Here is a 15,342-nt window from a genome sequence, read left to right as displayed (position 1 = left end):
ATATCACAATGAATTCCACTTTTATGTATAACTATAATGTGCCAATTTTAAAAAATAATGAATAAATAGAAGACCAGCAGAGTAGAAAAAGGGGATGAGGGAAAGAGAAGAGGGAAGGGGACGTATTAGGGACTGAAATGGAACAAATTATATTATACACTTTTATAAATACGTCAAAATAAGCCTATTGTATATAGTATAATGCACTAATAAAAACATTAGAAAACAGTAATCCATAATCAACACTATTATACAAGCTTGCATAAGATTCACCTTCATTCTGAAATACAAATTCCTTCCAAAGTTTTTGGCTTTCTAAAATGTTCTATTGGAATAGGTAAGTTTAAAAATAAACCAACTAATGCAACAGAATGAGCATATACTGACAAAAGAATAGCCCATGTATCTGTAAAGCATAAAAACTCAACAACATGAACTCTAGACTGAAACTGGCAATCATGTTTTTTAACCCACAGTATACCATACCACCATTTACCGAATATGCTTCAATGTAAAATTCTCTCTAACTTGGTGAGATGTTACTCAAATTGATAAATTTTACGTTAATAAATTCCACATTATCTTTACTAAATGCACAGATGATCTGTCAACTTACTTGACTCTCCATCTTCTCCTTTACTAGCAGATCCTGTAAAGAATATGCTTCCGTCTTCTGCAACTAAAAGGGCATGAGAGCCATCATGTCCAACTGAGAAATGCACAATCTTTGGAGATTTCGTAATTGGTAGTTCAACCCATTTTCCTGCTGAAGGACCACCTTGTTTGATTCCAAGACTCTGATATTTGCCAGTGTAATATATCTTATATATTAGAAGAAAAAAAAAAACAGGAATTACAGTGCCTTTTGGAACAGTACACCAGGTTTCACATAATAAGACAAAGAAGCTGTAATATTTTATTGAAAAACAAAAATACTGATAACCCAAACTATTTTTCTAATTATTAAAATTCTGTGACCTGAACAAGACAGAAGTAGACATATTTTACCAAAAAGATACCAGTTCAAGATATCTTTTTTTATGTATTCAGGATACTTGAAAGTTTTCATATCTATACCTATTTTTATAAATATACTCTAAACTCACAGAAGAAAATTTATATAATTTTCAATTCATTTTTCTAAGTTGTAAGAAGCAACATATAAATATATCATATTTGCTTAATAGTTTTAATTTTAATCATTCTTTTAATTACCTTACTTTCTCTTCACATTCACTAGATAAGAACCTTCCACTTCTATAAATTGATCTTCACAATGCATAACTTAATTATACAACCTCCTACTTCCTCCAACTTATACTCTGTACATTTCTTCACATTTACAGAAACTTCTGAGTGTCCCAATCATCAAAAGAAACACAAAATATGAATTCACCACAACTCAAAAATTACAGTTCCATAATTAAAATTAAATAGTTGCAAAATATAACATTTTATAAAGTTAATATTTTTAACATCTTAAATATCACAAATGCTTCACAATACTATTTTCAACATGAATTAAAATTTTACCACATAAAAAATGCAGGTGATTATGCTTAAAAAAAAAAAGCTATATACACTAATCAACAAATTGTATCAACTCTCTTAAAGCAGAGAAAGTTAATTTTTACTACAGAAGAGTATTTTACCTTTCCATTTGCTGTTTTCATTAGTGCAAACTCTCGTCCTGCACCAAGAACTGCTGATTCCTCATCAAAGCCTGTACCTACAATACCACAAGACTAATAAATACTATGGCATTTTAATAATTCCAAGCACACCATGCACTCTTTAGAGTAATTTAAGTCAATTACTATCACTCAAAGGAAAGTTGACAAAATATTACATGCCTTAATTAAAAAAAAATTAATGGTAATAGATAACATTACTCCAAGAAAACAAATTTATCATGTTCTTAACATATTCCAAACTATTATCAAATTTTTTAAAATACATATCACAAAACCAAGAATTTCAACATCAACACTATTCCCTGAATTAAGGTATAAATGAATAAATTTTAATTAAGCATTTTTAAGTACTAGGCATTTGGGAGTTTACAAAACTTATCTAGTTTAATTCTTACAATTATACTGCTCAGTTTACAAATAAAACATGGGGAGATTCATCTAGATAGTCATTTGGGCTTGAGTGACACCATGAACATATTTGAATTTAAAGTATTTCAGATTCTCTGACTCATGCTTTTTTCTACAGAACATTTTATATAGCTTCTCCATAAATTTGAATGTGTGTATCCATATGCACATTTCAAATTTTAAAATTATGAATAAGTAATTATAACTTTATATTCAGCACTTTATGATTTTGTCCAGTCATACAAACTCTTCTTTGGGCTTTTTGAACTTCATAATTCCAATTCAACAGTTTTCCTATGAAAGAATTACAAAAACACTACATAATTAGGATATGAAAGGTAAAGCACTAATGCCAAGTTTATTAAATTTTGTGAGGCAATAATTTGAAAAGGTAAGTCTTGCAGAGAATCCCACAAATTAAAGAACACCACTATTAAAGCTCAAATGGCAGGGAAAACAAAAATCAAGACCCTTAGGAACTAGTGATCCCAATTACTTCTGCATTCAGAGACTAAGTATATTAGGTCCAAAAAATAAACTCTGGTTACATTTCTGTATGCAGATGAAGATTATTGATTAATTGGGCAGATCAATTATTATTTTTACACTTCATAGGGTCATTCTATGGATGTCTTGAAAATCTGTTCAAATAAAAATTATAAGTTCAAATGAGAGAACTATGTATACTACTGTAGTATCACAAAAACAGTTTTCAAATTAATTAAAAAATAGTATACAAGCTAATGATGTCCACCAGAGTCCATCCATAATTCTTATTAAATGTTAAGTTTATTTTCTTTTGCTCTATTCAAAATGACAAAAGTATTAGTATTAGTCACTTCCTTAACATAGTCTTCCAATATTACATTCTGTTTAAAGGTCATATTTCCTAGTTACTTCTACATATTAACTCAAAATTGTGTTTTGTAGTAATAGACACAAAATAGCTGTTAAATATGGGGGACAAACTTATCTTGCAGTCTTACTTATAATATGCAAGTCTTTTTCCAGATCAAATAATGAAATACCACAGGCATGCAAGCATTTTCTAGCCAGTTTAAGTTGCAATTCTTGTTGGAGCACAGGTTCAGTGCTTGTGGCAAATATTCTGACAACAAAGCCATCCTAAAAGAAATAAAACACCGACAATATTACATTGCATAAATCTGTCTTTAAGTCTCTGCATTTTATCTAATAAAAACCAAATAATTTAATAAAAGAAAGGTATTCTATTTATAAATCAAAATACTTACATCTCTTGAGGCAGCTATCTGATTAATATATTCTCCATCAGTGAATAAAATATTTTGACCTTCAGTGTGGCAATCTGTACAAAAGGAATAAAAAGTAATTATATTACAATATAAATAAACAACTCACAGAATGACTTTACTCCTCTGTTGAAGTCAGAATGAGAGTTTTCCAAGCAATAAGGACAGACTTAAACTCAAAAGGAGACTGCTTTTTAACAAAGAATTACAAATTAGCAGAAACTAAATAATTTGACTAATAATACTTATCATAACTGGTGCCTACATCTATGAATCTTCTATATAATCAAGGACCTGAAAGTCCACCTAATTTCAAAATGAATGAGTATTAGATACAGTCTGATAGCAAACATGCACCACAATGAACAAACTACAATGTTGGTTATAATCATTTCAATACAATCACATGCGATGTAGGCAACACTCTACCTTCAGACATACATCAGAGTCATTAGTGTCACAGAGAAATACAGATAGACCTAAAGCTTCTGTATTTGAGGTCTATATAGTGCCCAACTACAGATATCCCTTGCTTTATAAAACAGATGATATTCATAACTAGTTGAATATTTCCCACTTAGTAACTCAATATTTATTCCCAGCATATTTAGGTTTTAGAATGCTCTAAACTTTTTAACATTGATTTTTCACAGAGACAAATTCATGCTCATTTATTTCTTTTGTCATCAATGGTCAAATCTTTCGGCTCTTGTACCATATTTTGTCCATACTCTATAGATCTCTGTAGAGCAGTGCACCACATTCTTTGATCCAAACAATGCACAAGCTCAATGGTAACAAGGGATACCTGTATTACAGAAGGACCACTGGACCAAGTGTTAGTGATTGCCTCTAAGTAACATGAATCTACAAGCAAAATCAATATCTTAAGTATAAATTGTATCCTTTTGGAAAAACAAATGTTCAGCAAGCAAGTATAAAAAGCACACACATTTTCCAAAATAATTGCACAGAACTAGGATGAATCTCTCCGTTAATCACGATACCAAAAAATAATATTTCATTTCTAGTTGCACCTGAATCAACAAAACATAAAATTCTGATTTTTGGAATGCAGTAATGGAGCCCACCCAAATAAACTGGATTACTCTATGTCTTTGCCCAGGAGCTTCATACTAGCATACTTCCTTAATATAAATATGCAAAACACAGGCAGACCCTTACCAAATAGAGAATTCAGTGATCACAAACTGGAAATAGAAACTGGGAGACAAGGCCCACTGGTAGCCCAAGAGACTTGGTAATCAAAGAGAGGAGAAATCGAAAGAAAGAGTTCCTAGTCCACTGTACAGAATACAAAGAGGCGCAAGAAAGATGCTTCTCAAGCTCTAAGCAGTAAGATTTTTAAACTAAAAAGCAAAGAAGAAAAACTCATTATAATTTCAGATAAATGCAGGGTTGAGGAGTGAAGCGGCGCAAGAAGTGTAGCAAAAAGCCTCATGATCTGAGGCAACCTGTCACCAGACACGGAGAACATATGACATGAGGACACAATCTCAAAGGTAAGGCAAGATATAAAGAACAAAGTGACAATCATCCAGGGGGAAAGTAGGTTTTAAGTTCATCCATACTAGTTTGAAATAATTTTCTATAAATTAGACTGTAAGACAAGTTGCAACACAAAGATCAACAAATAATTTGGTTTATGACCATTTTAAACATGGTATTCGTTACTACCTAAAACCTGACAACGTCTGCTCTTCTTGGGAAAGGTACAGAGCAGAGTTGTCCTTATATTTAAAAAAAAAAAAAAAAAAAAAAAAAAAGGTACTACTGAAGAACACGCAATCCAGCTCAAAGAAATGAGAAAAAGACAATGGCTTCTTCGGACTTGAGGGCTGAGTCTTCCTGCCATGTGATTCCAAGATTTTCTCTTTATCCTTTCTTTATGCGTCGTATAATATAAGAAGATAGCATCTCCAGGAATATATCAAGGAATATCTGCAAGCTTGGAAGACACACAATATTGGGACTGTCCTCCCAAAGTTTGATTCATTCTTCACCATGAATACAACACGTATTTATGAAACACAGAAAGCCACGCTTGTATTGTTAAAAGTTGCATTTCATATGTTAAACGATGCAGAGGAATTTAAATCAAATAAGGACATTAACAAGTCATTTTGTATTATGGTTGAATAAATAAAACAGCTCTAGATAAATAATTTCAAATTGTTCTCTTATTTACAATCTCCATAAGTAAGCAGGGTAAAAGTAAATCCTTTACACAAGTATCCATCTGTTTGAGTGAGAAGCATTTGTCAGTTTAGAAATTTTCTTCTACGACATTATCCTACAAATGCCTTGCCAGGACAGGGATGCTCCTCATTACAGTGTAATTTATATAGCAAAAAAAAAAAAAAAAGAAAAAAATTGGAAAGCTCCCATTCTAACATATTTATCAACAGAAAATATTTTGCAATAATCAAATGATATTGTAAAGACTACTTAATGGCTGGAAATACATTCAGAATATTAAGTGAAAGTGATAATTAAAAAGCAATATATAGCATATGATCACATTTTTACAAGTATGTATCATGCTAATGTGATTTTTATACAATATATACAATTGTTTTTAATATATGTAGGGTAAGTATGCATGTCATTATTAAAAACATTTTCTGATTTTACTGTTGTTACTATTAGTAACTCAAAAGAAGTGGCCCAGGTCCTGTAATGAAAAGGTATGGGGTTGCTTCTGTAGACCTACCTAAGAATAGATAGTTATTTACAAAATGGCTTTGTTAAGTCTTCTGTTTTCCAAAGCTGTCCTAACTATGAAATGTTTCATTTGCTTTGACATTGTATCTGTACACTAATTTGGACAGCAAAGTTCAAATAAATGTCTCATGAAAATGTTAACCACATTTTACAAAAAGCTTGGGAACAATTATCCTTCTCAGTGTGGTCTTTAGAAGTAGGTCTCATTTTCAGAAGGTCAAGTGCCTAAAAATAATATTGCTGCTTGCCATAAAATTACTGACAGACAAATTAAGCACATTAAAAACACATTAAATCTTAAAATTTAAGATTTTAATGTAAACAACTTTAGGAAGTATCAAAGGTGTATAAGCAAATTCAAAGTCCTTGCTATGGAAAATATTTTATGCATTTGTTCAGTGTTTTCCAAAACCTGACACCTAATGCCTCAGAATTTAGACAGAAAAAATTTGAGTGATGAATATATATGTTCAACCATAAAATAAACTATGTCCAAATTGCCTTGTCAGAGCACTATTAAAAATAATAATATTAGCCAGGTATGGTGGTTGGTGCACGCCTGCCTGTAATTCCAGCAACTCAGGAGGCTGAAACAGGAGGATTTCAAGTTACACACCAGCCTCAGCAACTTAGTGAGGCCCTAAGCACCTCAGGGCCCTGTCTCAAAATAAAGAATAAAAAGGGCTGGGGACAGGGTTGAGTAGTAAAATGCCCCTGAGTTTAATTCCTAGTACCAAAAGAGAAAAATAAATAAAAGAATATAAATGATGGAATTAAAAGAAATTCTTAAATACTCTAAACTCTGTCACTGGAAGTACTTACAAAAAAAAATAAATAAGTAAAAGAGGAAATCCCAAATGCACTATTATTAAAGCAAAAATAAGTAAAATGCTCTTAGTACTGGGCCATGTGATAAAATTGCAGTTTTACTAAGAGTCCTAAAATAATATCACCCCACTAATTCAGCTAAAAAAATCTTGATGGGATAAGGATAAGAGATTAAGACGCACATGTAAAAATTTGAAAACAAATACTGAGCCTCATTATACTATATTTCTGATATCTACTGTCCTCATATGTATTAACCTTACATAAACTATAAATAAAACATCTTACATATCAAATTTTTTTAAACTCATCTGTAAGCAAGCACAATTCCTTGCTAATCATTCTTTACATATCTGAATAGCCTAACATGCACACTGCTTAAAGTCACTTGTGTAGAAAAAAATGACTAGTTGAAACATACCTGGTAGCATTACAGTACCATCTTGTTCCAGTGTTTCAGGGCTTATTCTTATGGCTGTCATGCTGTGGTTATTCACATCTCTATATAATAAATAACCCTGATAACAGAAATTTTCCTGTGTTAAAATATTTTTCATTACGAACAAAAGGCAGCCTGTTCAATATTATAATTTTTAAGGTAAAATCAACCAGTACTGCTATCTAAAACATATTACATATTAAAAATAAAAGAACATGAATATACTTTGAGGAGGAATTGTACACTATGAGGAATCAGTTTAAAAACATGTTGTATTTTTAGATAAACAGATAAGGTACACTAAAAAGGAACCATATAGCACATTTTGTTCAAAATGATTTTATCACTTACCATGCAGACAGAAATTGATCACTGTTTCTTTAACAAATATTTTAAGGAAAAATAACGAAAATATTAAGGCTGCTATTTCAAAATGAAATAGTAGTAGTTTTAGATGCAGATGCGCCATTGAACACACTGCCATAATAATATATTTTCCATGGCTTTATTTCTTAGATAAAACATAGAAGGCTGGCAAATAAAAAATCTGATAAGTCATTATAAACTAGGTTGTTTTTAAAAGACAATTACTGAATAGTTAATTTGATATTTAAAATTTAATTTCAAAATATTTCCAATAACTGCTATGACAGGGTGGTTCTTCACATAACAACAATAATTTATTTGGTTTTCAAAATACTTTCAAGTATGTTTTATCATTTCATGCCAATAATAGACCTGTGAGCTCAGCAAGACAGGAGGTACAGAGAAATCTTTATTCTTCATTCTTCTTATATAAGGGAGCATGTTTCTCAGGAGGAAACAGTCAGGAAGTAAATATTTCTGACCCCTTTTGTCCTTCTTTCAATTTCCTTTTCTCTATGGTAGGAAAAGTAATGTACCCGACTGCTGATCTAGTAAGAGATACCCATTTGTTTCTGTAAGGGGATAATGTCATAGCATTAGGAAAGGATGATTCTCTACATGATCCTTAGGCAGTTAGCTGTCCACTGGGCAGATCAAACACTGCTCCCTAGAACAGTGAATCTAGACTTAGAATGGAAAAGTTGTGACAAGAAGCCTTAATTTGACCACAGGGCACCATATGCATTCTCAATTCAGATTTGCTAATGATAAAAGAGGCCTTGATTTTTACTCACAACTCCCAACGAAGATATTTTATTACCTTTTAACAGCTAATCAATATAGAACAAAATGAATTAACTGACTCCCCACAGTTGCAGAACTAGTAAGAATCAGGGACTAACCTAAAATTAAACCTCTTATGAATTCTGAGTTAATATCTTTACATTACACTATACAACTGTTATAGTCATATTATTAAAAATACACCATTTCTGTTTAAACAGAGGAATTTTTAAAACTGATTTAACAAGTTTGAACTTTATGATTTAAAAGATAAGAACAGTTTGGTTTACAGAGGATATTCTCCTACCTGAGCATACCCTAACCAAGACTTTTTTTCTTTCCTGTTTCGGATGCGGGATGTAGAATTATATATATGGCCCTGCAAAATAACAAAAGTTAGTTATTTACAGTTTTATAATCATGAAATGAATAATTCATGAAATGAATGAATACAAATACAAATGAATGAATAACATTTAAGGCAGATATTTTAGTTATAATCATCAAAGAAATATTATAACACCAAAAATCAGGCAGTACTCTAAAAATGAAGTCAGAAAGAAACAACACAATTCAGAAGTTATAACTCTATGATCAAGAACTGTAGGGAATCACATTACCCTAACTGTTCCACTGTATCCAGAGCCTATTTTGTATAATCCATCCTTGCATAATAGATAAAGAAAAAATCCATCATTCTGAAGTAGACATTCGTCATCCTCATCGACAGATATTTCTTTTAATGGCCACTTGTGCATTAAAGCTGCCTTCTTAATGCCATTACTGAACCAGTCCTGAATTTGAATTTTTCCCACCAAAACAGCCTGTACACTTCTCTGTAGTGAATTTAGTATAGTTGGCACCTATTCAAAACAGAAAAATATGAAAAAAAAATTTTTTTAAATGTTCCAAACACACAAACACAAAAAACAAAATAAAAGATAGTTTTTAAACCATATCATTTCTAAGAAAATTAACTGGTCAAAATGATCATGTATAGAGTGCTAATAGAAACTACACACAAAAGGTTCCTCTATAAAAAGTAAATTTCAAGCAAGGTAGACTTCCTTAATCTGAGGATCCTACGTCTTTTACCAATTCTGTAAATGTTCATCATTATTTCAAGTTCTCCATCTTCACAAACATATTATTGCCTTATGGAGCTCAGATTGTATTAACACAGTAAACTGTCTCATCATATTTCTTATGTCATCTTTCGTATTTTTTCTGTATCTCTGTTTTGCCTTCTGGACAATTTCTTCCTCTTTAATCTTTCAATTTGCCAATTCTATCTTCAACTCTATTTTCTACTAGTTAACCCATCCCTTAATGATCTACTAGTAATTACTTGATTTGTCATTTCCAAAAGTTCAATCTGACAACTCTTTATATTCTCATTCCTTAGTCATAATTTAAATATTTTCTCTTCAATATAAAATAATTGCAGCATCTAAAAACTTGACAGGATTAATAACTTTGACATGTGCAGAGGGGAGTGAGGGGAGGGGAGGGAATTTGGGGAAGGAAAGGACGGTTGAATGAAACAGACATTATTACCCTATATACATATATAATTACACTACTAGTGTGACTCTGCACCACGTTCAGCCACAGAAAGGAGAAGTTGTGCTCCATTTGTGTATAATGCGTCAAAATGCATTCTACTGTCATGTATAACTAATTATACTTCTGTAGGAAGTCTGATGTCTGGAGTTCATACCTCAAATAAAGTATTTCTTAGAGGACTTCAATAAGGCAATCTGCAATTTGCAGTACATTACCACCTTACCCTACTTTAAACATTGTTATATTTTTTGGAATAGTTAATATGCATTTGGGTGCCCAAACAATTTAAGATGTTATGAGTTACACATTCTAATGGAAGACTTTTCTTGCTCAACACACAGGCCAAGAAAGTTTTGTGAAATGAAGTTGGCAGAAGGAAAGGGGTGAAATAATAAAGAACAATGCTAACAGTATTGAGGTAGATCTTCCGCCTGTTCTGGTGGTTGTCCAAAGGGCCAGAGGAAAAAAGATAACTGGTTCTTAACACTACAACTTATTTCTTAATTTTAAGAACCATCCAAAAGAATTAAATCAAGTTTGCCTATAGGGAGGATTGTATTTCCCACTACTAACAATGATGAACAGTTTATTTATTCCACGGATATTGAAAGTTCAAAATGTTAGATGCACACCTGAAGTAACTCAGAAACAAATCAACTCATGACAAATCATAATCAATTTAAAAAAATAGCAGATTGATGGCACATCCTTTTCTTTCAATACAAAAAAAAGATATTTAAAACTAGGAAATAATTCTATGCCTGAAAATTCAGGGCAAGATGGAATATAAGGGGAAAGCAGAGATAATGCAAAGAAAGAGAAGACTGCAGTCCTTACACAAAAAAACTAGGTTCTAGATTTAAGAATTTTTGCCAAAACTCATCTTATTATCTTCAATGCTACAGCGTTAAACATACTTGTAGTTTAACGCAAATACTGTAGATTGTTTATATATCAACCTCGGATAGATAAAACCGTTACACAATGAATTCTAGAAAAAGCAAGGAAATTCCTATTGACAGAAACAGCTAAAACTGCAATGTGGCATCTTGTAAAATGTCTAAGCAGTTATAAATATGAAATACCTGAATAGTTTGGCAAGCATGACTACCATTGTTGGTGAGGATTGCAGAGATGGCTTGAAGTGTCCTTCCTGTTTCTCCCCAAGAAGCCACTAGACTAAAAAGGCAAGCACAGGAAAGTGCTGTCAGGGACTGTCCTGTGCTGTCATTCATTCCAGTACTCCGAACAGTGATTTCCAAAAGGAGCTGGAAGAGAGACTCTGTGGATAAAATAATTGGATTGAATTACATTCACTTGACATATAAGACATTTTCTCTATATATTTATTTATTTATACCTTGTCTCACTAAACACAAAATTTAAGGCAGCTAGAACACTTACTTTGCATTAGTTTCCTTCAATTTACCCCCTTTAACCATAAGATAAAATATTTATATAACAAATGCCTTAGAGACCATTTTTGGTTCATTGCCTCATTTTTATAAATGAAATGAAATCTAAGGTCATACAAAACAAACTTGCCTGCAGGCATTCACATATTTAAGAAACTCATCTTTATCAAGTATTTGAATACCCATTGCACTAACTTTTACCTTTTAGACTGGGAGGAGTATGGGCTTCTTAAATTGTTAAGTGTCTAGAAAATCACTTGTATACTTGCAAAACAAAAAAAAAAATCCACAAAACATGTTATAATTTTTAATATGAAACTATTTTATCATTAATATAACAGCATCTCACACTAATAGAAAGGGTATAAAATTCACTTATATCTTAGAAAAACCTCCAAGTCAATAGGACAGATATCCTACTCCTTTAATGGATAATGAAACTGAGACATGGAGGTTAGAAGACTTTTCCTAAATCATAAAGCTACTTAGTAACAAAGATGGAAAACTAACACAAGAATGTTCTATGACCAGCAGATGTCTCTACACAAAATTCCCAGAACAAGTCCATCCAAGATTAAATCAACAGACATCTAGGTATTTCCTCAGTGGACAGAAATGAAAGGCCACCTGTGGTTTTCTTGGTAACTCACAGAAATTTAAGAGTCCCCTACCAATCACATTTCATATCAAATCTCAAATAAAAATAAAGTCCTATTTCTTTATTTTTCCAATTAAGTCCTCCACCTTTCTCTATCTCAACCCATCATCCCAATCTATGCCATCACCATCTCTTAACTAGACCTTCAAAAAATGTTCGCAAATTCTCTTCCACCATTCACTTTTCCCACTTCAGAGAGATTTTTCAAACCAAAAATCTGTTGACTTATAATCTACTCACTCTTTTGTTAATGATCTTCCCTCTCCTTCTCTTTTTCTCCCCATTCCTCCTCCCTCCCTTCACCTCTCTATTTCCAGCCTATTCTTCCCTCTGTCTTTCCCCTCAAATACACTTCCTTTTATCCAGCCTTTAACATATTGCTCCTCTATTTGCCCATCCTTTCTCCTATCATTATCCTTCAGCTATTACATCTTTTAATTATTCAAAAAATACTTGATGAACTCTTTCTGCCCTCTAAGAACTACTCTAGGTCAGGATAGTATACAGGCAAATAAAACAACACCTCCACCTTCAAAAAAGTTAAGATTCAAGTAAAAGAAAACCATCAATAATTTAAGGAAATAAGTATTATGAAATAGATTTTTTAAAGTGTAATGAGATAGAGAATGACTTTCCATTTCTCCTAGCACCATAACCAATATTCTTAACATGACCTATAAACCTCACATGTCCTTGCCTCCTCCACCACAAGACCTTCCCTCCTATTTTAGCTGGGTATGGCAGTGCATGCCTATAATCCTAGTGACTAAGGATTCTAAGGAAGGAAGAGTGCAAGTTGAAGGCCAGCCAGCCTCAGCAATTTGGCAAGGTCATAAGCAACTTAAGGAGACACTGTCTCAAAATAAAAAAAATAAATAAAAGATCCTCCTTCTACTCTCCACGTTCTAGTCACATTGGTCTTTCTTCAGTCATTCTTTTTGTCTCAGCCTGACTACATGCTGTCCTCTCTGTCTGGTATACTTATAATCTGGTTCACCCCTTCCTATTCATTCTCCAAATCTCAAATGTCATACTCTCAGAACTCCCTCTACTTTCCTTCAATCTATTTATTCACATTTGTATTTATATGTGTGTCCAAATCTCTGATGATAAATTACATAGTAACAGTAGTAGTATCAAACACTCTTAGTATAGAGTATTAAGTGAATACTTCAGAACATATATCCTGACCTTAAATTGAACAAAAAGATAGATATAAGGAAATGTTTTATTACGTTTTAAAAAGAAAATTCATTTGCAAAGAGAAGAAGCTCGGTATACGCTGATTCTCAAGATACTCTTAACATTAACAGTGTTACAAATAAACACATATTTACATGAATAATGAAAATAATCAAATATGGAAGAGTAGATAATTTAATGGGATTGTGGTAAGAGATCGAAGGAAAAAAGCAGAGGCAAGTTTTAACAGAAGTTTAGTGGTAAAGAAACAAATTATTACTTGTATCTTGAACCTGGTTAAATAAAATTAACATATGAAGTGGTGAGATCAGAAGCAAGCACTGAAAAGATGAAGACCAAAGACAGTATAGTACCATTTGGAACTGCTAACAAGGAAATATAAATAAATAAATAAATAAAGTGAAAGGCAGATAGAAGGTGATTAGGTGAAAGTATTTCAAAAACTGGTGTTAAGAACAAGATCTATTTTTAAAAGGAAAAAGAAAAGAAAGTATTTATGTAAACAATAAATACAAAGGAAAGTATATAGGAGATGACAGAATGATAGAAGACCCAAGAGAAAAGAAATGATTAGCATGGTGTTTAAGAAAGATGATTTTGTAGTTTTAGTGATTATTTTAAATACTTTGGTTAGTGACTGACAAATCAGAACTAAGAAAAACTAGTACAAGGTTGGGTTCACTGGGCATGCCTATAGTCCCAGTGATGCAGGAAGCTGAGGGAGGAGGATCACAAGTTTAAAGAGCCAGCCTTGGCAACTTAGCAATATCTTATCTCAAAATTAAAATTAAGGACTAGGGAGGGATGCAGCTCAATGATAGAGTGCCTCTGGGTTCAACAGAAAGAAAAGAACAGAACAGACTAGACTAGCGCATTATTCTTAAAATAAATCAAATCTCCAGTAAAATGCCGTTAAGTCAAATAGCACATCACAATATTATTATGATCACTGATGCTACTATATAACATCTACGAGGTGTCTGCTTCTTAACATTTGACAACTTTTATTTGGTAAGAGCATTAATAACTGTGTGTGTGTGAAGACAAGGTGGTGGTGTTTTTAAAAAAATCCTCGGCTTCTTTTCATGGTCAGCATTCCCCTCCCGACCAACATAAAACAACAAAATCAACACGTTTAAACTATAACAGCCTATGTGAACCGGAGAGAGAGAGAGAGAGAGAGAGAGAGAGAGAGAGAGAAATCTGACATGTAATTAGGTTCATTAGGTTCATGCAATTAGGTTCTCAACATGTGGGTCTAATAAAAACCCAAATAGCCATGTAGAGAAAAAAAGAACTAAATTCTACTCCAGACTAAGAGCATAGTCCCCAGACCAGCATTATAAACAGCACCAAGAAACTTATTCCAAATGCAAATTCTTGGCACCCAGTCCAATTCTACTGAATGAGAAACACCACAGGTAGGGCCCTGATGACATGCTAATACTTGAGAAGTGCAGCTTTAGTACTTGTGAGAACTTTCCCATATTACCCGAAGGATCTAGAAAATTCTTGACTGGGGCCCATAATATTAGAGCAATGAGTCCATTACAAATTATGCTTTTATCCATATTTCTATTCCTAAACACTCTAGTGTTAAGATAGTCAAAGTTTCTAACTTGTTTATAGGATTATATGTTGAGCCTAGGTTTCTGGCATGCAAGGCAAGCATCCATAAAATTAAAAACTTTAAGGAAAACCAACATTTTTATTCAATGAAAGCTGCTACTAAGTCACAAGCTTTCTCCATAACACAAATATTTTATTTATGATGAATACAAAAGAAATGCCCGTTTTTTTAGAAACTTTTATTCTTTTTTTTTTTTTTTTTTTTTTTACTTTTTTCCCTATCATCACTGTAATCAGGAAATGCCTGTGCATAAACCATAACTCTTAAATCATAACTTCAGTGAAACACAGCAAAATACCTGAACATTTATATCCCTGCTATTTCAATACACAGTCA

General features: G+C 32.3%; 1 protein-coding gene across 13 annotated transcripts in view; it reads right to left on the bottom strand.

Moving 5' to 3' along the window:
• The window catches only part of MYCBP2 (MYC binding protein 2), a 273,950-nt gene that overhangs the window by 211,523 nt on the left and 47,085 nt on the right, over window positions 1-15,342 (bottom strand). For all 13 annotated transcript variants that reach the window (XM_079138891.1, XM_079138897.1, XM_079138894.1 and 10 more), the window contains exons 5-12: window positions 11,186-11,382; window positions 9,155-9,397; window positions 8,842-8,913; window positions 7,368-7,464; window positions 3,356-3,429; window positions 3,089-3,227; window positions 1,653-1,729; window positions 617-821 (exon numbers count right to left, since the gene is read on the bottom strand). In XM_079138891.1, the coding sequence (XP_078995017.1) occupies window positions 617-821; window positions 1,653-1,729; window positions 3,089-3,227; window positions 3,356-3,429; window positions 7,368-7,464; window positions 8,842-8,913; window positions 9,155-9,397; window positions 11,186-11,382 (1,104 nt within the window). The remainder of the gene's footprint in view (window positions 1-616; window positions 822-1,652; window positions 1,730-3,088; window positions 3,228-3,355; window positions 3,430-7,367; window positions 7,465-8,841; window positions 8,914-9,154; window positions 9,398-11,185; window positions 11,383-15,342) is intronic.

The sequence above is a fragment of the Sciurus vulgaris genome (genome assembly GCF_902686455.1).
Source record: "Sciurus vulgaris genome assembly, chromosome: 4".
NCBI lineage: Eukaryota > Metazoa > Chordata > Mammalia > Rodentia > Sciuridae > Sciurus > Sciurus vulgaris.
The sequence above is the reverse complement of the archived record's forward strand: the minus strand, read 5'-3'. Positions and strand labels throughout refer to the sequence as shown.